General features: G+C 43.2%; 1 protein-coding gene across 1 annotated transcript; it reads left to right on the plus strand.

The window, feature by feature from the left end:
* Positions 1-3: 3 nt before the first annotated feature.
* Positions 4-23,643, plus strand: AREL1 (apoptosis resistant E3 ubiquitin protein ligase 1). Its single transcript, XM_077925615.1, has 20 exons — positions 4-143; positions 7,514-7,761; positions 8,763-8,822; positions 9,265-9,491; positions 10,202-10,439; positions 10,555-10,724; positions 10,801-10,981; positions 11,151-11,398; positions 11,762-11,839; positions 12,255-12,396; positions 13,112-13,233; positions 16,175-16,250; positions 16,778-16,887; positions 17,372-17,551; positions 17,674-17,799; positions 17,965-18,094; positions 18,206-18,264; positions 18,987-19,076; positions 20,266-20,441; positions 20,631-23,643. The coding sequence occupies exons 3-20, from the start codon at positions 8,807-8,809 to the stop codon at positions 20,731-20,733; spliced, it is 2,472 nt and encodes an 823-aa protein (XP_077781741.1). The 5' UTR covers positions 4-143; positions 7,514-7,761; positions 8,763-8,806; the 3' UTR covers positions 20,734-23,643.
* Positions 23,644-24,613: the final 970 nt, after the last annotated feature.

Consider the following 24,613-nt stretch of genomic DNA (forward strand, 5'->3'; position numbering starts at 1 on the left):
AGAGAGAGTGTGTTGTAGCTGGAGTGCGCTGTGGCAGAGCAGGCACGGAACCGACACTGACCGTTAGTCCCATGACCAGCGCGGCTAGTCCCTGACTCGCCTCAGACGCCTCCCATGAGCGCCGCTTCCCCTTCAGAGAGGAGGCAAGAGAAGGGAGGCATTATTCGGCGGTGGGGTTGGGGTTTCGAGGCGAAGAAGGAAGCAGCCGCCGCCGGCGGGAAGGGGGCGGCGCCCTTGGGAAATCTTCCGCTGCCCTGCAAGGAGGGAGGGCGTCCCGGTTCCTTGAAGTAAAAGCGGGGTGTGGGGGGAGGGATAAGATATAAAGCGGGCGTGGTGGTCCGAGTCCCGCGAGGGCATCGGGCCCGGTGGTGGGTTTCGCCCTAGTTTCCATTTGGGGCTAAGAAGTAAGTTTGGCCCTCAAACCCCGTTCTTCAGATTGCGCCGGGCCAAATACGCGGGTTGCCGAAAGCCCTGAAATAATTCGGCACCCTCTCGTTTTTCCTCTCCCCCCTACCTTCCAGAATATTCTGTTCCCCGCCTTTCCCCCTGACGGGACTCAGGTTTACCTCAGGTGCTTGTCTGGCAGAGGGGAGAAAGGGCGATCTTGTGGCCAGTTGGCATAGTCAGCGTCTGCCTGGCACATAGTTACTGCCCTCAAATTTTTGTACGCAGAGTTTCCCTCCTTCCTATTCCTTTCCCACTTTGAATTTATCCTGAAGGGCAAGTTAGGAAGTCTCACATGGGAGTCTCCGATTCTAGGAACCATCCTGCCTTCAAAGGTTTCCTGGCTGCCCTGTTGTAGCTAGTTTTGCTTTGTTTCTGTTCTTCCACACTGAAATGTTTGTTCTACATTGATCTGCAGGATGGTGTTCCGTCCTGAATATGCTGCTCTTCCTGAAAGATCCGAGTTGTGAAAGTGTTTATCTTCTTGCTCCCTTTTCTTTTGGATTTTTGTTTGTTTTTGATTTTGGTTCCAGTTCTGTCAGTATTGCCCTGTATATTAATCCAGTAATAGTCTGTAGAATTCTGAGTTTGTATAGGAGATCTGTACTTTCATGCCTTTTATAAGTGTGAAATGAAATAGTAAATGTTTTAAATTCCCAGTAGGGAATTTAAGCACATCCTATTGATGAATTTCAAACCATTGTAAATACAGTGTAGCTGATTTCACAGCTGTTGTTAAAAAAAAATGATACAATGATCTTCCAGCTGACCTTTGAATAAGTATTTTGTGGAAACATGCATACAGAAAGTCTGGAGTTATGTGGTTCTTTGGATTCTTTCCAATTAATTGCTGATTAATTTCTAATCTGATTATTTCAGTAGCTTCTGTTGTAGTAGAACAGTTTGGGACTTGCTGGTCAATGGAGGAAAAAAATTGTTTGCAGGTGTGATGCACTGTAATTACTGATTAGCAGATCCATATTAAGCACAAGCCCTTTTGAAGTTATCAACTCATATAATAATGATGTTAGGTGGGTCGCCTTGCCCTCCTTTCAAAGTGGGCCCATAGAGGTGGGGAGGTAATGGGCTAGTCAGATCCCCATCTGTCTGCCAGAGATAGGTAATACATTTAGAGAAAAACGGTTTTCCTGATGTGAGATAAAGGCACACTGGTAAATTGCTACTCTTATCTGAATGGCTGCTTTTATAATACAAGCTTATACATAATTGTTCACTTAGTCACTAATGCACATATGCCTGTTTCACCATGTACATGCACTGCAAATAGCACACATCCAGTGAAATAGGAGTGTGTAGTAAATGCATTACATGTGACAAAATGCATAGGGAGTTTCTGCACTTCTACATGGAAGTGACTTCTGTGTAGTGAACACTGATATAAGCAAACTTCCCTCAATTGCTTACATAATTGCTAGTTATAAACATATGTGTAAGCTGAGAATGCAACTTTTAAAAGGACAGCTCTTTAAGACGTTAAGCGTTATCAGGAGCCTTAAGATTGAAGGGAGTACTGTGTCTGGTAGATGATGTGTCTTGGTAACTATGGATATATGGGCTGTTTCACCTTTATCTATTTTTGAAGCATTTAGCTTTAATGATTTGTGTAACACTTATTCTGGCCTACAAGTGAGTTTTGTGCTACATGAACCAAAATAAAGCTCTCCTTTGTCTACCTTATTTGATTTGAAATAGGATTTAGGGAGGAAGATGAACTCATGGATAGTGGAAACAGTATGATTTGTTAATGGAAGATTGGTTTGGAATATTTCATGTTCATTTTAAAAATAATCCTTATTTACATTTAGCATCTGTAACAGTTTTTATAGCATGCAAGAAGAAAAAATGCTAGTCATGTTTATTTTTAAAAATTGTTCTTATTAAAGATCTTCTTGGGTTACAAAAGTACATGCAGTTTCTCTGCTTTCAGTTCATAGAGTTCTTTCTACAGCTCATTCATATTTGATGTGAGACACTAATGTTATAGGCAGTATAAAGTTGGGGGGGAAAGAGGTGGGGAGGGAGAGAAGAGGGGTAGTGAACTTTCATTCTTTATAGTATATGTGCTGTAAGACTTTTGTGTCAGCGTCACGTGGGTAGGTTTTATTGCTAGTAAGGTTTATAAAAGGTGGAATTTGGTGGGGCAGTGTAACCTGGCAACATGACAGAGACCTGGGTTTTTTTGTACTGATGTAGGCAGCACTTACCTGAGAGTAAATCCCATTGTGGCTTGCTTTTGAATAGATATGCATAGGATTGCATTGTTAATTGCATTCTGGATTATAAATTTACATGTGATGGGAATGCAGGTTTGTGCTAGCTGAGCCTGCTAAGTTCAAACATTGCTGCTTGCTTGTGGTCTGTGTTCAAATTATTTCAATGTGACAGAACATTTCCCCTCAGATTATTCTGTAACACTGCACATGGGGAATAAAAAATTGCTTTAGTTTGATGTGGAAGGGGAGTGGGTACCACTGCAGGATTCTAAATATAGAAATCATGATAGCAGTTTACAGGAAAAAACTTCCCAAGTGGATAGCTCAGTTGGTAGAGCATGAGACTCTTAATACCAGGGTCATGGGTTTGAGCCCTACATTGGGTGAAAGCTTCCTGCATTATGTGGGTGTTGGAATAGATAGATCAGTGTTTCCCAACCGGTGTTCCGCGGCACACTAGTGTGCCGCCGGACGTTGCCTAGTGTGCCGTGGGAGGGAGGCGGGCGAGTCGGGCTAATCCTCCGGCCCCGCTCCCCCGGGGAATGTGCCCCGTCATCCGCTTCTGCCTTGCTCCCTGTGACAGGAATTCCCCAAACTGCATCAGCATCTGCCGCTTGCCCAGCAGCCCCGGCGCTGCCTTGCGCCCGGCGCCCCCGCCATCCTCGGCGCAGGGAGCGAGGGGCGCACAGGCAGGCGCTGCCCGGCGGAGCGACGGCTCCTTCCGAGCGGCTGGCAGTGTCTGGGCATGACTGGCCTCCCGCCTGGTCCCGCGGCGGCTGCAGACGCGGCCGAAGCAGCGCAGGGAAGGAGACGCCCGGCCGCCCAGCCCCGCCCCGCACGCTCCCACTCTCTCTCGGCGGCCGGGGAGCGGGGCCAAAGCGGGCCCCCACCTGAGTGGCGGCTGCGTGAGCCAATAGGCGAGCTGGGGCAGAGGGGGAGGCGGGGCTCCGGAGAACAAAGGAGGGAGGGGGCACCCGGGAGAAGGGGGCGGGGCGGGAGGAGCGGGGAGCACGGCGCTGCGCCCGGGACGCCCCAGTTCCGCCGGGTTAGAAGCCGGCGGCCTACCTCTGCTGGCCGTGGAAGGCAGCCGGTTCTGGGTCGCGCCCCGAGAGTGGCGGGGTCCGCGCACAGCCTGCCCTCCAGGCTGGGAAGTGGCTCCTAGGCTCCGCCTGAAGCCACGCAGAGCCCGCAAGGCGCCCTCGGCGCAACTTGGCCGGGGCAAAAGGCGAAGCTCTGGAGGGAAAGGCGGCCGGATTCCCCTCCTCGGCGGGTCCGGTGGTCTCCCGCCTCCTCTGAGGAAGGGTCTCTTCTTCAGCTTTTCTGATCCTTCGTGGCCCCGTTGGGAGAAGCCGAAATAAATAATGGCCGTGCCATTAAAGTTCTCTCTTTTATAAAAGGGATCCTAATAGAATCGTAGAGTTGGAAGGGATCCCCAGGGCTATCCAGTACTGTACAACTCCTGCAGTGCAGGAATCTCAGCCATAGCATCCATGGCAGACAGACATCCCACCTCTGCTTAAAAACCTCCAAGAAGGGAAAAACCTCCCGAGGGAGACCATTCCCCTGTTGAACAGCCCTTACCAGCAGAAAGTTCTTTCCCATGTTTAGTCAAAATCTTTATTGTAACGTGAATCCACTGGTTCGAGTCCTACCTTCTCTACCTTCTATGCTGTTACTATTTTTTAATTTTTTTTTACATAAGTAAAAAGTGACCTTTCCCCATCTGGCATGGTGGTGTGCCTCGAGATTTTTTTCATGAAACAAGTGTGCCTTTGCCCAAAAAAGGTTGGGAAACACTGAGATAGATGATCCTCCTGGCCTCTTCCAACTCTACAATTCTATGATTTTATAAGTTTAAATAGTCATATTAGAATGATGGGCTTCAGCTCTAATAGTATTTCAGAATCCATATTTATTTGTGCAAGCTGATGCAGAATATAATTTGGACATTGTTTTCTGAATTTTTGATGTTTTCCGTTAGCTCTGAAAGCAAGTGTGTTGATTAACAGTGCAGTATCCAGAGGAGAAGAGACACGGGTGGTGCAGTGGGTTAAACCACAGAGCCTAGGATTTGCTGATCAGAAGGTCAGCGGTTTGAATCCCTGCAACGGGGTGAGCTCCCGTTGCTCTGTCCCAGCTCCTGCCAACCTAGCAGTTTGAAAGCACGTCAAAGTGCAAGTGGATAAATAGGTACCGCTCCGGCGGGAAGGTAAACGGCGTTTCCGTGTGCTGCTCTGGTTCACCAGAAGCGGCTTAGTCATGCTGGCCACATGACCCGGAAGCTGTACGCCGGCTCCCTCGGCCAATAAAGCGAGATGAGCGCCGCAACCCCAGAGTTGGTCACGACTGGACCTAACGGTCAGGGGTCCCTTTACCTTTACCTTTATCCAGAGGAGAAGATGGCACCCTGCTACCCTTAGCACTGCACAGAAAGACATGGGTATTCTTTAGGTTGAGCTATCCGATAAAAACACTAACTAAAAAGTGACTTCTGCAATCATTACCACTGCAATACTATCCCTCCCTGTACTTTGAATGCCTAGTACTTCTTTAACTATTCTAAACAACAGTCTTTGCATGTAAATGATTTTCCTAGAGTCTAGTATGGAGTAGGGTGTCAGGGAAGAGTCTTTCAAAGTATTTGGATTTACAAATGGGTTTTATCATTCATGTTATCTTGGGATCAAGGCAAGATCAGAAGGTTATAGAGGATCTGTAAAATTGCCCACTGTTTTGAAGAAAGGATATCTAAAACAAATGCCGTCTGAATGATTTATTCATTCCTCTGGTCATTACCTACTTGTTCAAAGCAGTCTGATGATCCAGATTAGCTCACCAGTCTAATAATTAATGTCATTGTATCCTGGGAACGGGCTAAATAAGTAAAGCAGCTTGCACCTCTGTGCCCTAAGTGTGTTTGATGGCTGCTCCCAGTTGATGCGCTGCATAGGAGAACGTGTCAGCTCTTTTTGCTCTCTTTTGTCTGTCTAGCTGGCTTCTTGCCTGTCGTTTCATATAAAACAAATGAATCAGAGTTAAATTTACTGAGACTGCCTTTCAGGCAAGGAGAATTCTGAAATAGTGCACCTAAGAACAGTGACAAAGTGCTGAGTTATCACTAACCTCCAAAGATTAGAAAGAATATTGCCAAGTTTCAGGTCAAAATTTATCCAGAAAATATCTGTCATTTGATCTTGCATGGAGGATGCTAATGGAAGGGCATCTCAGAATGACGGTTTTGTCTCTTGCAGTAGTTACATTTATCACTTCAATGGAGAGAATTCTAAGCCCATATTTTAGTGTTATGGGATTTCTTTGGAAAGAAAAATGCACACATAACCTTTAATAAGGTTCAGTAATGGAGAATTTTGATTGAATTTCCAAGCAGCTCAATAGAGAACTTGTTTTTGAAGATGGACTTGAAGAAGATACCAGTTTCTTTGCCGTTGGGGATAACCCTGCCATGGAAATACTTGTTTAGGCTATTCTTAAGTTCTCAATTTCTGGAAGGTTTGGAATCATTACTATGAATTGAGAATAATATAATCCACATCATATGAAGAAATTCTTATAGTTAGACAAGGGTTACCCAAGCAAGACTTTGATCTTTAGCAGGCAGTCCCTAGACTTGATGAAAGATATTGGAGGAGAGGCAACTGCTTCATCTGGTACTCCTCAATACTGAAATGAAACTTTTTTCACAGCCTGGATTAGAATGTAGATGCTAACTAAATTTCCTGGCCCCCACTGTAAAACATACAAGTAGAGGGGCTTTCTTGTAAGTAAGGAGGATCTTTACTCAAGCAAATAATGATGCAGTTTCTGCAGTAAACATGAAATGTAAGGAGTAGCAGTTCAGGAGTCAGAGCAGGGCAATAAGTTGATAACTGAATGGAAGCAATGAAGGTGTCTCCACATCTTGCTCTTCTGGCCTCCCCTGTTCAGCTAGGAAAAGAAGGAATGCTTGGGCAAGTGGGTTTTCCTCAGATATGTTAAAAGGAGGAAACTTGAGACATTTGTTAAAAACCAGTGAAGGTGTTGGATACAATTTCCTATCTCAGTAATTTGGAAATGTGTAACAATCAAAAGACTACTAAAGCTTCAGACCTCTTGGAGTTGGGGGAAATCGCCAATACTTAACCATGTAAGATTAGAGTAGTAGTTGCTTGATAGTTTAAATGTTTTGCAGGCATTGGTAGTGGTGTATTTTCCCCTTTCCCATTTATAGGTGTGTTTTTTAAAAATTCCCCTTTATAGTTCTCACTAAAGAATAATTGGATGACGGTCAGTGTTTTGGACGAAACCGAGCATGGCATTTCTGAAAACAATTATTTTTGAGGCCCTCCTTTTGTTTCATTCTGAGTAAGAAGACACACTGTTGTCATTGCTAATGGATATAATTGCTGCTGAGTGCCCCCAGGTCCTCCCCTCCCCTGCACTTTGTTGTTGCTGCTTTGCTACCACAATCTGATTTTGTGAATGCTGTGGATACAACACATCTGTCCTCTTCCTTTGTCCCCTCTCCAATCCATTATATGTTCAGCTGCATCTTGTGAAACATTATGGTACACGTACATCTTATATATAAAAAAATACATTTCTACATGCCCATCATCTTGGGCAAAGCTGCTCTAAGTTTCAGAACATAAAATCTGGTGCATATATATATATATATATATATATATATATATATATATATAAAGCTCTAGTGCTGTTGAAATTATATGATGTGGTCTATTTGCTGATGTCATGCTTGGTGCTATTGAACTGTTTTCTTGTCCAGATTTTTTTAAAAAAGATGCATGTATTGATTATGTATTTATGTTTCACTTCAGGTGATCTCCTAGCAAGTTTTTTGAGGGCTGCATAGTGTGACAATGCAGAGTGCCACTACGTGGGATAGTTGCCTAATTGTCGTGTTTGACACCCGAGCTGTGAACCTGTATTGCAAGTTCCAGGATTATTTGTCTCAATGATGACATTCCCTTCTGCTGTTTTTTTCCTGGTTTCTGTATGCTGAACAAAGTTCCTGATGAATGGACACTCCCCTATTGTCTTTCAGGGCATGGGAGCTGGTGTAAAGGTATGCTCCCTCTCCCCGGCCAATCAGTGGAAAATGGTGGTGAACCTAGATGTGTGGGCTGTGAACTGCAGCTTGATAGAACTGCCCATCAGAAAGGAATAAAGCTCAGTATAGACTTTCAGCATAGTTTATTTGCTACTTCTGTTAGCTGACAATACTATAAAATATGTTGCTCTATTAGATGACTGCTGTCTTTTTAAGACAGAACTATTGGGAACAAATTGCTAATGAAAGAATTCTGCATTTACAATAACACTAGTATGTAGCACAATATGGCCTAGGAGCTGATGTGCCATAAAATTCAATATGCCAGCCTACCTGGTACCCTTCCTGCAGGGCTGAGGTGGGTGACAACTGAGGAGACAACCTTTCTGGTGGTGGTGTGTGGTGATGACCCATTTATGGAATACTTGTCTCAGAGAGACTTGTCACAGGTTAAGACCTCTTTATTTGCCCAAAGCTTCTTAATAAAACATGATTCACTTCTAAGACAGTTGTACTTATGGTGCTATTTGCTGGGTTTTCTGTTGTTGTTGCTGATTCTGCTTCTATACATTTATTCCTTCTTTCTGCTGCTCTGGCATTTCATTTTTATTGTTTAAATTATTCTAAAGTTAATATTGTGAGCTGCTTTGGAAACTTGTTCAAATTTAAAAGTAGGATACAAGTAAGTTCTCTAAATAAAACTGGCCATATGTTTGTTTTTCAACCTTCACTGGATAATTTCGATGATCTTCAATTTCTGATACTCAAAATAACCTGATATATAGTGGTGCTTCTAATTCGTTTGTATTACCTTGCTTTGTAATTACCTTGCTTTGTAATTCTGTGCTGCACAACAGCCATACATTAGTTTTATTTGTTTTTCTTTAAATGGAGGGCAGATTTGAGAAAAAAGGAAGTTTGGGGAAAGTTTGGTGCATTTTCTTAGGGACCAAACACTTTATTGCGAGATTTGCAGTGAAAGGGATATTGAACTAAATCTGTTTTCTGTATTCTAGATGCAGCTGTGATCCTCGGCTGTGTCTCTCATTGAAGGGACCTGATGTTTTACGTTATTGGTAAGCAAATAAAGTATTTTTACAAAATCCAGAAGAAGCCTGTAACTTCTTTTAATTCATTCATGTGGACTTCATTGTCTGTTTTGCTAATACTGTGTTTGTTAACTTACATGCCATTTTCTCCTAGCGTTATCATTGGTCCCGAATCTGCTTCAGTTTCTCTACTTGGCTTTTGTTGTGGTGACAGCAGTCTTTGAGGCAGACATTTTAGTGCCTGAGGTAGAACATTAAAATGATACTTCCATGCCATGGGGGTAAAATATAATAAACTATGTGTAATTTACAATTTGTTGCCTCAGAATCAACTGTTGACGGTAGAGCTAGCCCTTCTGAGATCTCCAGGGTTAAATGTTGTAAACTCTCAACTAGAGCCTCCATGGTGATTGATTTTCAGTGCCTTCTTGGATTAATAACTACAGTGTATTTCCCCCTCTTTCTATAGGTGGGATCACAGTATCTGTGGTAGCTTTCTTTTTCACCATTAAGTTCCTCTTTGAACTTGCTGCACGTGTAGTCAGCTTCCTCCAGCATGAGGACCGGGAGCGCAGAGGAGAGCGGACAATTTATGACTACGTGCGAGGCAACTACTTGGACCCCCGCTCTTGCAAAGTCTTCTGGGACTGGAAGGACCCCTATGAGGTGGGCCACAGCATGGCCTTCCGAGTACATGTAAGTGAATATTTTCTATTTCCATGAAAACCCGAGGAGTGGATCTAGGTTTTATTTCAAGACAAACCTCTTTAGAGATGATGGGACTGTTCCTTGGAGGTTTTGTGCCAGTTTTGTTACTTCGGCTGAACAGCTTAATGCTGGTGGTTATCAACAGCACAGACTAGGCAGTATATTGAGGCTATCTCCTACGTTTTTGCTTTTGCAGTGAGTTTGGGTGAGCTTCTGACTGCAAAGTTTAGGCAGGTCAAACCTAGTATCGCTCTTCTGGCTTTGTTTTTGTTGAATTTGTTTGTATGCATATTTAAAATTTGGTGGGCACATATCTTGAAGCATGATTGGGCATGATGATTTTTTTTTTGCAAATTGTGCCAGCATTTATATCAGGGATGTTGTAAGTGGAGAGGGAATAAGCTATCAGTGATTACTAGTCATGTTGGCTGGTATAATACCTCTAGGATCAAAGGCAGCAAATCTGAATACCAGTTGCTGGGAACAACAAGAGAAGGCTAGTGTGCTCATGTTCCACAGGTATCTGGTTAGCCACTCTGGGAAACAGGATGCCAGTTTAGTTAAGCCTCGGGTCTATTCCAGAAGGGCTCTTCTTATGTTCTTCAATAATTACAGTACCGTTCATCACCTAATATTGGGCACTAATTGTGATATAGCATATTAAGATGCTGTCATTTATTTTTTAAATCCCCATGCAGTTATTCTATAAGAATGGCCAGCCCTTCCCTGCTCTTCGTCCTGTGGGCCTGCGAGTTCACATCTGCCATGTGGAGCTAGCAATGGATATTCCTGTGACCCAGGAAGTACTTCAGGAGCCCAGTTCCAATGTGGTGAAGGTGGCATTTACTGTGCGGAAGGCTGGGCGCTATGAAATCAGCATAAAACTTGGAGGCTTGAATGTGGCATATAGCCCATACTACAAAGTCTTTCAGCCAGGTAAGGCCTTTTGGGGCCAATAACAAACCAAGGCATAGAAAGGAGAGCATGTCTTGTAATACGCCCCTTGTAATATTACATGCGAGTCTAAGCTGGGTGTTGTTTCTTATTTCAGGAATGGTGGTTCCTTCGAAAACCAAAATTGTTTGCCATTTCTCCACTTTGGTGCTGACATGTGGGCAGCCTCACACTCTGCAGATAGTTCCCAGAGATGAGTATAATAATCCTACCAGTAACTTGGTATCACTGATAGATGAGCACAACTACAGCCTCTCAATCCATGAGGTGAGTCCATCTCTGCTCTATCTTCTCTAAGACTGGAATACACTGATATAGCCTAACTTATATTTATTTTGTCTAGCTTGGTCCCCAAGAAGAAGAACCTTCTGATGTTTTGTTTGAAAAGTCTGTGGTGTCTAATCGACAGACTTACCAAGTTTTCCTGAGACTCACCCTACTCCGTAGGGGATGTTTCCGTGCCTGCATCTCCTACCAAAGCCAGCCTATTAGCAATGGAGAGTTCGATATAATTGTTTTAAATGGTAAGTTTAGAAAAATACACTATTTTTACTTCCACTCTTTCCCACGATGCTGTTACCAGCCATTGAAAGTTAATATGTATTTCATTTATTGCGTTTGTATCTTGCCTGTCATCCAGCAGTATCAGTCTGACATTTTAGCCTCATAACAAGTGAGGTTTGTATCTTGCAGAGAGTGAAAAGAGTATCGTGGAGCGAAATGTTTCTACCTCAGGGGTCAGTATCTATTTTGAGGCCTACCTTTACAATGCTAGTAGCTATGCCAATACCCAGTGGCAACTTCCACCCCTGCATTGGGGTTCCTCTCAGCGCCGACCTTCCACTGCTACTGAAGATGAGGATGAAGACTCTCCTTCTGACAGCCAGACCCCTGAGAAAGTGAAGAAGCCAAAAAAAGTGTATTGCTATGTTTCACCCAAGGTAAGACTAGCTCGTCTATTCCCTAGTTGCACATGATTTATTGCTATTATGTGTGGCTGTGTTATCAATTGGCTTCCAGGAACCATTTCCCTATGGTCGTTGGCCATTATTACTGTTGTGAGGGACTGTGTATTGTGCTATGAAACAGCTGGTGTACTTTTCCAAGCATATATTGGAGACAAAATTGTTCAGGACTTCTTGGATTATTGCTCTGCTAACCAGAGAACTGACCTGTGGCTACGTTTTATGGTGGCTGCTGGGTTGTCAGCAAAAATGGAGTTGACCATTGTTCAAGTTCTTTCAGATTGGTTCATTTTTTAAAAATATGTGACTCTCCATTGTTTTTGTTCTTTTACTTCAAAGCAATTCTCCGTAAAGGAGTTCTACTTGAAGATCATTCCTTGGCGCCTCTTTACCTTCAGAGTATGTCCTGGCACCAAGGTATGTTGGTAAAATTCCCCAGTGAATAATTGGATTTGTTTTGTGAAAGGTATATTCCGTTTGTCAGCCTAATCACATAAGATTGAAAACTTTCACTGTTAGGTTTTTAGATTTGCTTGGGAGCCTGCTGTGGTCTTCTATATTGCATCCTGCAATATAGCTTTCAGGTTCTTTTTTTCTTGTAATTTTCCTCCTCCCCTAATGAAGCATGTACTGAGGCTCATTCTACAAGAATTGCAGTTTATAAAACCTTCATCTCAGCTGTAGGCTTGCCAGCAGCTTTGCTATTAACTGGTTCTGAGCAGATAGAGGGGCAAGGAAATGTGCCCAGAGGGTAACCTTGCCACATCTGATCAATGTGCTGTGCTTTCTGGTAAATGATTCCCCGCCCTTTCCTGCATTTCTTTGCTGCTAGTTTTCTTACCACGGGCCTGACCCTGTGCACAAACTGCTGACGTTAGTGGTGGATGATGGGATCCAGCCTCCTGTAGAGCTGAGCTGCAAGGAGAGGAACATCTTGGCGGCAACTTTCATTCGCTCGCTGCATAAAAATATAGGTAAAAAGAGTCTGGGGCATAAAATTCTGTTGCATGGTAACTAATGCATCACAGCTTGCATAACACATTACTAAAGAGGACAGCTGCCATTCTATGGTGTAGACTGCAAGCATTTTCATAATGGATTGCATCCTTTTTATGTTGTGGTGTGCTGCTTAGCTCAATGTTTGTTTATAAATGTTGTGTAGTTCAGTTTGATTTAGGATATTGTAATTATTATAGAGCAATCACACATGTTTCCCCTGTTCTTGATAAATTTCAGTCTGTTGCTCTCTTCCTGATATCTCTTTAGAGGAGTTCACATAACTATCTATGTATGTTGAGGTTATGCATTCTCCCCCTCCTAGTGCTTCTAAACAAATATATTTATTTAACCTCTCCAGCTTGGTCTCAGAATAGGGAGGTTTAAACCCTGAGCCCATGTGTATGTGATAGAGCCAGCGTGTGTGCACAAATACAAATATGAGGAAATACTAGAGACAAGGAAATGTTAATGAATGCATTGTTTATGTTCTGTCTCCACAAAATAGTTCTTACAATTTTTAAAAACTATGATATGTATCCCTTTGTTTCCTCAAATCCTTTGTACTGAATTTTTTTTACTCCTTTTGGGATGATAATCTGTCATATTTTATGACATTTCTGAAACAGATATAAGGTGTTTTGTAAGGTGTTTTGAAGGAAACAGATATGACAATGGGCTTGTTGGTTTCAGGAGGCTCAGAGACCTTTCAGGACAAAGTAAACTTCTTCCAGAGGGAGCTGCGCCAGGTGCACATGAAGAGGCCCCATTCAAAAGTTACTCTAAAAGTCAGCCGCCACAACCTTCTGGAATCGGTGAGTGTGTCTGTGATACAGAAAGCTTGGAGTGTAGCATAGTTTTAGAGAAGTTCTGTAGATCATTTCCTTCCTGTTCCATGTTCTTTCACCTTGAGCTACAGAATGGACCAGAATGAATTCAGGGTGATAGTTTATTCACACATATTCTGATTTTACACCTTCCTCTAAAATATTTAATTGCCTATGACCAGAGAAGTCTGCATTAAACCAACTATTAGTCATTTTTAATGTGGCAAAGCCTCAATGAGAAGCGAGGCAGCCCAGGGCAAGAAGCACAGAAACCATCAGCTCCTGACAGAACCATCAACAGCCAGAGAGATGCTTGGGCAGCTGTTCCCCCACCTCTGCTGGAATTGCTAAAGACCCGTATACCGTGAGGGAACCCAGGCCAGGGAGCATGCATACCACCAACTCCCAGTTTGCTGAATGATACTTGTCTTCCTGCATTTTATATACTGTATTAGTTTTATTGTTTTAAAATTGTAAGCCAGCTTGGGTGCCTTGGCAGAAAGGTGGTACATAAATTCAAGGAACACATAAATAATAAGTTTGGGGAAGGGGTAGGAGGACGTGAATCCTAGTCTCCTTGTTATGCAAGCTCTTACAACATAATTAGTTTCAGTGCAGCAGACAGATAAAATCAAGGGTGGGGGAAACTAAAACATTTTAAGTGGAAGATGAAGATTATCGTGAGTGTGAACCAGAGGATGTGCTGTCACTGGTAAGCAGCAAATGGCTTTAAATCATTTGACTGTCTTACTATATCAGAGCCAAGAGTTGCCATAGGGTGTTTTTTTAGTTTTCTGGTTTTGCTGTAGCTATAAATGGAACAGAGATTCTATGGCTTGACGTTTCTAGTCGTTTTAAATATTTTGTTCAAAGCAAGCTTAGTCTTGAGGGAGCAGTGCATTAAAGTGATAGTATGTGCCATGAGGGCAAGTCATGAAACACTTTTATTTGTGAGCACTTAGGAAATGAGAACGAGAGCTCTTCAAAGATTTATAATTGAAAAAAACCAGCCCTTTCAGTCCTTATAGCTCAGTAGTGTGGATCCTTTTCATGTCAAGAGTCACATTACCTCAGTGGGGAGTATTATTTATAACTCTTAAATTGTGCTTTATAGATCCAATAATCTCTTAGATCACAGCAGGTGGGGTCAACACCCAAAGTGGGCAAAACCTTCCTTTTCTTTGTGTCATTCCCCCCATTCAGTTTTTCTCCCACCCTCCTCTTCCTCTTCTCCTTATTTCTCCTCTTTTCCTCAAACAACCTCTTGCACTGTCCTTGCACAAAATACAACATATGAAAGGCAATCAGGATTAGTTAACATGGAAATGCTGCAGTCTGTTGTGGGATGAACAAACTGCTCTGTTCTTCCGCTAGCAACCCTCTGGTCATGGAAAGAAGCTTTTCTCTCTCCCTCCCCAGTATAAAAATGTAACAGACTAAAAGTTTGCAAATGGAAAGGAACATGGATTGGTGCCTGAAACTAGTGGTTTCCTATAGCTCCCATAGGTCATTGTCTGGGAGAGGTTGTAGATCTCTTTCTCAAGCTCTGGGAGGAGGACCTTTCATTGCCTACAGACAGCCACCCAATCTTAAACAATCTTAAACAACTCCTCACCCACCATAATACAACAACCAGACTTAACATGGACACTGGTACCAAAGCCTGTAATAAACCCAGATGCCAACTTTGCTGCCACATACTTCTGGCCAACACCATTGCTGGCCCCAACAAATTCAAACATACCATCTCAGGACTATTTAATTGCCCCTCTTCTAACATTGTGTATGCCATCAAATGCCAACAGTGCCCTTCAGTTCTCTATATTGGATAAACAGGCCAAACCCTATGCCAAAGGATAAATGGACATAAATCTGACATCAGGAATCACAAGAGAAACCAGTAGGAGAACACTTCAATCTGTCAGGACAGTCTATACATTTTCTCCAAGTAGCTGTCTTATTACAAAAGAACTTCAGAAATAGACTGGAAAGCGAAGTTAAAACCATGGAGAGACCTGGTCTGAATAGAGACATTGGATTCTTATCTCATTATACATGGTAAAGCTATTTTTAGCCATCTCACCTCTTCCTTTTTCCTGTAAAACCAATTGCAGTCGTTAACAGTCGTCATCAGGTTTACCACACCTATCAGCCAACCACCCATTCCCACCACCCTTCTGAGTAATACCCCTCCCCACCCTCTCACTATAGATAAGGGTCTGGTGACTTCTGTTTCAGTGTATCTGAAGAAGTGTGCATGCACATGAAAGCTCATACCAATAACAAACTTACCGTATTTTTTGCTCTATAACACGCACCTGACCATAACACGCACATAGTTTTTAGAGGAGGAAAACAAGAAAAAAAAATCTGAATGAAAAGGTGGATGTATCATTTTTGTGCTTCATGCTGTGGCCACAGACATGTGATTTGACGGTGAGTTTGGGGTAGCCCAATGGAAAAATCCTGAGGATCCATGTGGATCCGTGCTTTGTCACCACGTTTTTGCACCACTGTGGCCCCAGGCAACAGTGGGTGCGTGATTTTTGCATTGGGTCACCCCAAATTCACCATCAGATCACATTACATGTCCATGGCTACAGCCTGTACCAAAAAAAATCACGCACCCGCTGCTTTCCAGGAGGGCAGGGAATTCCCTGCTCTTTGTTGAGTTTGAGCAAACACAGAAACAGAAGCGGGTGGGCAGTAAGACCCTGAGGCAGAATGCAGAAGAGAACTGTAGAAGAGAAGCTCTGGAGGGGGATGAGTATTAAATACTACTACAATTCTCCACTGAAGAGCAGTATCTACAGATGAGAGAGGCAGTAGACATAAGTATTGGAGAATTGCCTGTTCCTGAAAATGAGATCTCATGTTAGCCTCTTGGTTCCAAACATCAGTTTATACTGCGTTTTCCTTATGTTCCTAGTCACTGAGGGCAACAAGGAATTTTTCTGTTTCTGACTGGAGCAAAAACTTTGAAGTGATTTTCCAGGATGAAGAAGGTGAGTTAACCTGTAATTGCATTATTGCTGCCAGAAAAAGAGTGTTTGGGTTTCTACTACTAGCAACCAATTTTTTCTGAAGTTTCCATAATATCTCACAAGCATCTATAGATTTATTCTCCAATCACCTTCATACTGGTTATATAGTAAAGCTAAGTGAAAATGCTATTGCACTTAAGTTCTGCTTGCAGGCTGCCCATGGCCACTGTAAGAACAGGAAACTCAGCTAGATGGGTCTTTGGCCTGGTCTGGTTTTGTGAATCCCAATCCAGTTAATTTACATTACATCCTTTTATTATCTTGTCTGAATATAAGGTGCCTCGTGTGCTAGAAGGAACTAACGGGAGGAAAAAGTATATGGGTGTTACATTTATCCCACTTTGGGTAGAGAACCATGTTGCATATAAATAGTATACAGTAGTATGGTACTCGCTCAAAAGTGAAGAGTTTTTTCTTGATAGGTGTGTTTTAGAAGGCATAGGATTACCTCAAGATCTAACTGGTCTCTGATTTCTTCTGTCTTGTAGCCCTTGACTGGGGAGGTCCTCGCAGAGAGTGGTTTGAATTGATCTGTAAAGCTTTATTTGACACTACCAATCAACTTTTTACCCGCTTCAGTGACAACAACCAAGCTCTGGTTGGTATTTTCCCGTCATTCATTGGTGGAAACAGGAAACATTGCAGCTGTTCATGTTTTCTGTAGAGAATTCACATTCTTTTTCAGACTTTTTCTAGTTTCTCCTGTAAGCAGAAAGAGAATTGGTTTGCCTCTTTCATGGGGGTACTAAAAGGCAAACTTAAACAGGAAGATGAATTGTCATGAGTAGTACAGATAAATTCTATGGCAGGTATGAGAAGTGCAATCTGTATTTTGATTTCCTAAGTCATATTTTCTAAAATATAGAAAGAAACACTGTTTCTTTGCAAACTATATATGGCATACTCATGTCTGTTTCAGTGCTGTTGAGAATACACTCAGAAAAACAATATTTAAAGGATATGAAGATCTTTGATCACAGGGTACAGCAAGAAGAGTACATGGGGCTTTTTCAGTCGTTAAATCTAATTCTAAATTAGAGCTAATTCTAAGCTGTAGTAACTGTGAGCTGCCTTGTTTGTAGGTACATCCCAACCCCAACCGGTCACCTTTTCTGCGGCTGAAAGTGTATGAATTTGCAGGGCGCTTGGTTGGAAAGTGCCTCTATGAGTCATCTTTGGGAGGGGCTTACAAGCAGCTGGTGAGAGCTCGTTTCACCCGGTCTTTTTTGGCTCAAATCATAGGATTGCGGATGCATTATAAGGTAAAATTGCCTGTGGGTTTTGTTCTGCTTTCGAGTATAAAGCAGAGACTGAGCACGATTCCACAGCACAAACTAAATTTGTTTTCTTTCCTTCTCCTTCTCTATCTCCTTTTTCCTCTTAGTATTTTGAGACAGATGACCCAGAGTTCTATAAATCTAAAGTTTGCTTCATCCTGAATAATGATGTCAGTGAGATGGAGCTAGTCTTTGCTGAGGAAAAATACAGCAGATCAGGACAACTTGAGAAGGTAAGAGCCATTGGTTAGGATGGTGCAATTTGAAATCCTTTTATCCGCAATGGGGAAAGGAGCAATGTCTCAATAGGAGGGGAAAGATGTGAAGGGTTCATCATTGTGTGGATTTATAGAGTAGATGGGACTCCACTCAAAAATTCTCTCATGCCTTGTTTTCAGGAGGTTGAGCTGGTAACAGGTGGTGCTCAAATGCCAGTTACAAATGAGAATAAAATTTTCTACCTGAATCTGCTTGCACAGTACAGACTGGCGAACCAGGTTAGAGAGGAAGTGGAACACTTCTTGAAAGGTAATGTGAATGGTCTGCACTTTTTTTAAATTAATGTTGTTCAAATTTGTGCTTTGTTGATGCCCTTGCCTGGCTGGCATGATTTTTATCTATTCTGCTCTCATCTTCTAGGTCTCAATGAACTGGTCCCTGAAAACCTCCTTGCTATTTTTGATGAAAATGAACTTGAGGTAAACTAAGATATTTGCTGTCTTTGATCCTGTTGCACCTTCCTCAGATGAATGTGAGTTAGCTGGGGGTAAGGAAGAGTGGGCAACCCCCATTCACAAGCATTCCTTGTACGGATATAGTAACAGAAATAATTTTAGCCATACCAATTTTTATGAGGCTTTCCATATAAACTAGATAAATTTTTACCCAGCACAAAATATATGTTCACTCAAAACTCTTAGTTTCTACTGGTTTGCTAGGCAATTTCAAGTGCCTTTCCAATCCAGTTGAATCTCTGTCCTTCCCTTCCTCTGCCTTGTAATAATAAAGAAACAATTCCCTGATTCTAAGACCCCAACACTAAAAAGTCTCCTATTCAACCCTGCAGCTTAAACAACACTCTGGTGCTCTAGTTCAGATTGATTACTTCTCACCCTGTACCTTACCTACTATTCCCTACAGTATATGCCACATCCGAGATATAATGTCATTAGACTTCTTTTTCCCCAGAAGTTTGCATACAGTGCTGTAATAGTTAACAAGGGTAATTTGGACACATGTTTGAGTTACCAAGTCCCCAATGCTGCATTAGAGCAGAAAGTTTTAAAACCTAGAAGGAGTGATAGCTCTAGCTTTTAATCCTGAGCATCAAAAATACAAAGCTGACTGTGTTAATTGAATGGTACCTAGTTTAAAGGAAAAAAGACAACTGTACTCTGACTGAAACTTTATTTTCTTCCAGTTGCTGATGTGTGGTACTGGAGACATCAGTGTCTGTGATTTCAAAGCACATGCTGTAGTAGTGGGAGGTTCTTGGCATTTCCGAGAGAAGGTAGGAAAGATTAATTTCCTGCTCTACCAGACTGGATTGGTTGTACTTTGTGTAGGTCATGACTCAGACAGTGATATGTATGTCTTCATGAGGAAATACTACTTCGTTTTCCTTTGGCTGGCTTTTAGCACCTCATGAAAGCTCATTATACGTGCATCTCAGTTAAGGGCAATGCTTTCTTTAGGCCAGACCTTTAAGTTACTTAGCAACAGCAAACATTTGTGCACTCCTGTAATTTTATTACAAGGTCCCAAAGAAACATCAAAAGTAGCACTGGAGCTTAAAGTGAAGTATCGCTTTGGGAGGTGTGATTATGGTAAAGGTAAAGGTACCCCTGCCCGTACGGGCCAGTCGTGTCCGACTGGGGTTGCGTGATCATCTCGCTTAAGAGGCCAGGAGCCAGCGCTGTCCGCAGACACTTCCGGGTCACGTGGCCAGCGTGACGAAGCTGCTCTGGCGAGCCAGCACCAGCGGCGCACACGGAAACGGCGTTTACCTTCCCGCTATAAAGCGGTACCTATTTATCTACTTGCACCCGGGGGTGCTTTCGAACTGCTAGGTTGGCAGGCGCTGGGACCGAGCAACGGGAGCGCACCCCGCCGCGGGGATTCGAACCGCCGACCATGTGATCGGCAAGTCCTAGGCGCTGAGGTTTTACCCACAGCGCCACCCGCGTGATTATGGTAAAGGTAAAGGTACCCCTGCCCATACAGGCCAGTCTTGACAGACTCTAGGGTTGTGCGCCCATCTCACTCAAGAGGCCGGGAGCCAGCGCTGTCCAGAGACACTTCCGGGTCATGTGGCCAGCGTGACGAAGCTGCTCTGGCGAACCAGAGCCACACACAAAAATGCCGTTTACCTTCCCGCTAGTAAGCGGTCCCTATTTATCTACTTGCACCCGGGGGTGCTTTCGAACTGCTAGGTTGGCAGGCGCTGGGACCGAGCAACAGGAGCGCACCCCGCCGCGGGGATTCGAACCGCCGACCTTTTGATCGGCAAGTCCTAGGCGCTGAGGCTTTTACCCACAGCGCCACCCGCGTCCCCTAGCGCCACCCGCGTCCCTGTGATTATGGTAGCAGACATTAATTCATTTTCTGGCCTGTACTCATAACTGGGTGGTTTGCAAGAAATTTAGTAGCTCCCCCCCTCCACTGTTCTTGCTTCTCATACCTCTTGCTGTGTCTTCCAGGTTATGCGGTGGTTTTGGACAGTGGTCTCCAGTTTCACACAAGAGGAACTGGCCAGGCTGTTGCAGTTCACCACTGGTTCTTCTCAGCTGCCTCCTGGAGGCTTTGCTGCACTTTGCCCATCTTTCCAGATCATTGCAGCTCCGACGCACAGTACACTGCCAACAGCCCATACTTGGTGAGTACCTGTCACTGAGTCTTTCTGTCATCTGCAGCAAGCTGATCATGAGCAGCCTTCCACTGATCTTGCCCATGTGTTTTTTGAGATAATTTTTAATGCTCAGGGGGGTTACCCTTGCCTATGAAATGCTGAAAGCATTATGTGTCCATGTCCCATGCTATGTACTAGTTTTGTTCTTTCTTTCAGTTTTAACCAGCTGTGCCTCCCCACTTACGATTCCTATGAAGAGGTGCACAAGATGCTGCAGCTGGCCATCAGCGAGGGCTGTGAGGGTTTTGGCATGCTCTGACTCCCACAGAAGGAGTCCATCTCACTTCCTTAATTCTTCAGGGCATTGCCCAGCCCCACTTCACTACTCCAGTCTCATGCCCAACCTAAGGGCAATGGAGAACGGAGCAGAGGCACCACGCAAACAGAAATGTCAATCTGCAATGTCACATGGAGGCCTCCCCATGTCTGAAGTACATTATTGGGAGCACATATTGCCCCTTCCCCTTTCCAGTATGGTACATGAAATGGAGTGGAGTTCTTCTCTCGAGGTGACATGGTACTTGCATTTCACAGGACGTTACTTGTCTGGTTTTCTGAAGGAAGAAAGCTCATAAGCAAGAGTTCCAATTTGTTACAGGAGGAGATTTGTAACTTACAATATTCCAGTTGCTTTGGGGATGAATGGACCACTATGGAGCTCTAAATCCCCAGATTATGGGAAGCCTTAATACTTTTCCATGCCTTTGCCCAAGTTTTCACACAAGTTAATCCCCTTTCCACTTGGATGTTACTGGAAGGCATAAAATCACCCCCACCTTGCTTTTTCATTTTCTTAGCCACTTTCCCCTGGATGCTGTCAGCACTTATTCTTGCAAAAGAGGGAAGGCAGCATTTATGTCACTGGATTACTAGTGCTGATATTGACAGTGACCTCGTTCTACCTCTATCAAGAGCTGGCAACAGGATATTATTTCTGCAGTGGCAGCAGCTTCTGTTGCCTTTGCCACGGAACTGGAAGAAACTTGTTTCTCCTCCCATCCCTATTTCCGACCATGGTCATGAACTTTGGCAGGAGCTCGTTTTCCCTACCATCCAACTAATTTCCCTTCCTCATAGGATAGATAGATGAATGTATCTACCTGAGGTCTGATGCATATGCTAGCACTGACCTTTTGGGGTACTTAGAATGCGGTGGTGGTAGGCCAAGAGGCAGCTATGATTGTATGCATCAAACGTACCTTTGTATGCAGGTAGAGTGAGGTGATCAGTATTGGATTGGGCCCAGTAGCTCATTCTCTCTCCTATTCTACACAGACAGGCGTCTACCTCTCCCACATGACAGCCAGAGTATTCTCTAGCATGCTTCGGGCAAAGAATTGTTAAATAAGGTATTGCTACCTGTGTCCTTCCCCCCGCCCCTGATAACCTGTTTTTTGTGTTCTGAGCATTCCATGACATTCGAAGTGGGGTGTGGTTAAACTGCGGGTGCTTATCCAGGCAGTAATGAAGTGGGTCTGCAAGGCAACACATTGCACTACCCACACTTCAGACTACACGAGGAAGCCAAGATGAGCTTTCATGTACAACTGACCTCTTAATTCTGAACACGTCCTTTCCACTGCTCCTATTTCCTTGGCAATGAAGGAGTGGGAATTCAGGGATCTCAGCTGGCAGTCTAGCCATTTTTTTGTCAGCAAAGCCAAAATCTGATTGGATTGTGAACTGAATATTTTGTTGGCACCGGAAGTACATTTCTCCTGGTCAGGAGAGAGATGTTGGTGGCTGTTACTAAATGGGAAGAGCCTACAATATGACTGCTTGGATTGAGGGAGTCCCATCCCCCCCCCAAGACTAGACTCTTAATTGGATGTCTCATAAGAACAAACTTAGGAAAAATACAATTTATAGTTGTGCCAGCATTTTTAGTTCAATCATTCTGCCATAGTTTGGGGCTATAGCATTGTTCAGATGACACATTTTGCTATTATTATTTTTAGATAGCTGTACTCCCCCTGCCCAACATAAACAGAATCATTTGCAGATCAGAGGGGATAAGACAATTTGCAAACTTGCTTAAGTAGAAGTTCAAGCCATTGTTTTGCCAAAAATGTTAGAACTCTGAGTATTGGGACAACTCAGGAATCCCTTCCTTTTGGGGCATTTTTAGAGACCACCACTGTATTTTCCTTCATGGCAGGCATATTTCCCCTCCTTTAAGCAGTTGCTCTTTTTAAAAGCATGTACATGCCATCTTATTGCACTAAGGGCGGCTTCTGTAATCAGTGCAGTTAGGGCTCCTGAATGCCTTTTGACGCTACCCACTCCTCTCCCCAGGGACCAAAAGGAGGTTATGCTGTGCAGCTCAGCCAGTTGATGGTTGTAGGGTGCTGCTTGGTGCTGTTCCAGTCCTTTGTCTTGTTCCCTGGTCTACTGGAGGCTTTTCCAGCCATGGCTCGAGGTTGGTTCTGCTACATCTTCCTCAGGAATCCCCTCCTTTCTTCTTTAGAGCTCAGCTGTTTTTATACTGAGGACTGAGTGGCTGGATATTCAGCAGACATCCTCTGCTTGAAACCACTCACCTAATAAAATGTATTTGGCACTTCTTGCCTCTTTGCAGATGCGAAGGATTTTCTTTTTACACAAGCACAGTCAGAGCAGTGGTGGATGCTGCTAGTTCTTCGCTTAATAATGCACTTGTGTGTTTTCTCCTACTCTTGCCCCCATCATCAGCAGGTCCATTCTTCCCAACGCTTTATAATTTCAATTCACAGGCTCTGATTTTCCTAAATCTTACTTGTTCTTTCCTAACCTTGTGTGTTGCCCTGATTCCCGTGCGAAGACATGGTACGGGCTGTGCTCTAGCCATCTATACTGTGTGTATGCGTGTCTTCTGAGGAGGTTTGTTCCTTTTCATTGGCCCTAATTTGTTCCATCTAATGTTAAGTGCATTGGTTTCTAGGATAGCGGTTATGCTCATGGTACAGTCTCAAGTAGATCTCTTTCACCTGGAGCTGCTGTGGATACCAGAGGACTTGGCCTGCATCTGAGAACTTCTCTTGCATGTTTTAGAAACCAAGACCTATTACTTTAGTTTGGCCAAGGCCTGTTTCCAGATAGCCAGCTCCAAAAGGAATTAAGCAAGATTATGTAATCCTCTAATAGATTATTCTGTAAATAGTTTGTACAATAAATAAAATATTTAAAATTTGGTGTGCTTGTCATATATAATGAAAATTGCTCTTGTATTGTTTTCCACACAAGGCTTCTCTGAATAGTTTCCTTCCCATTTCTTAAGACAATTTTATTACTGACATTTTGGCACCAACTCTGTTGTAGTGCAAACTATGGCTTCAAATGACAAAGTTTCAAAATGAATGTAAGTAACAGTGGTGCTTGCATGTTTAAACCCCACTCCCAAAATAATTTTGCTGAGGCACTTGCCAGAACTTGGGTAGGATTGAAGTGAAAAGCTGGCTTCACAAAATAAATTGGGATTATCCTAGCAATTGCCTGGACACAGCCATTTACATTCTATTATTGGACATGTATTTCAAACTAAAAAGGAGTGATTTTTGTGATCCTAACTCCACAGATCACTTTCCCTCTATGCCTTGGACAATGCTATTAACATAACATTAAAAAAAAAACCTTTAGATGCTTGTGTTTGATGAAATGACCACATATTATTAGAGTATAGAAGCACACTTTTCAAAACAACTCGTACATTCCAGTCAATGACTATTAAAATCCAATAACCCAAATGCACAAGAAATACATAATTGAGTAGCAAACAAACTTGAGCCAGACTGAACCTTTGAAAAAGCTTTCTCCAAACAGCAAACTTTTAATTAAATGGTAAAGGAGAAGAGAAATACATGAGGTTTTCTGATTGGGGATTTCCAAATAGATGAGGCATCTAGGGAGAAAGCCCTGGTCCCCACTAATTTCACCTCTGAGGGAGCGAATGTCTCCCAGTCTGAGAATGGGAAGAATATACGAGAAGGTACTCAGGTACACGACTCAAGTCATTTTGAGATTTATAGGTAATAAGGTCCTAAAAACTACGTGGGTAGATTAATGTGCTATACTTTACATCAGGGATGGAGAACCTGTAGGCCTCCAGATGTTGTATGCAGCTCCCACCTGCCAGCCAGCATTGCCTGTAGTGGATGATGGGA

The sequence above is a fragment of the Podarcis muralis genome, chromosome 1 (genome assembly GCF_964188315.1).
Source record: "Podarcis muralis chromosome 1, rPodMur119.hap1.1, whole genome shotgun sequence".
NCBI lineage: Eukaryota > Metazoa > Chordata > Lepidosauria > Squamata > Lacertidae > Podarcis > Podarcis muralis.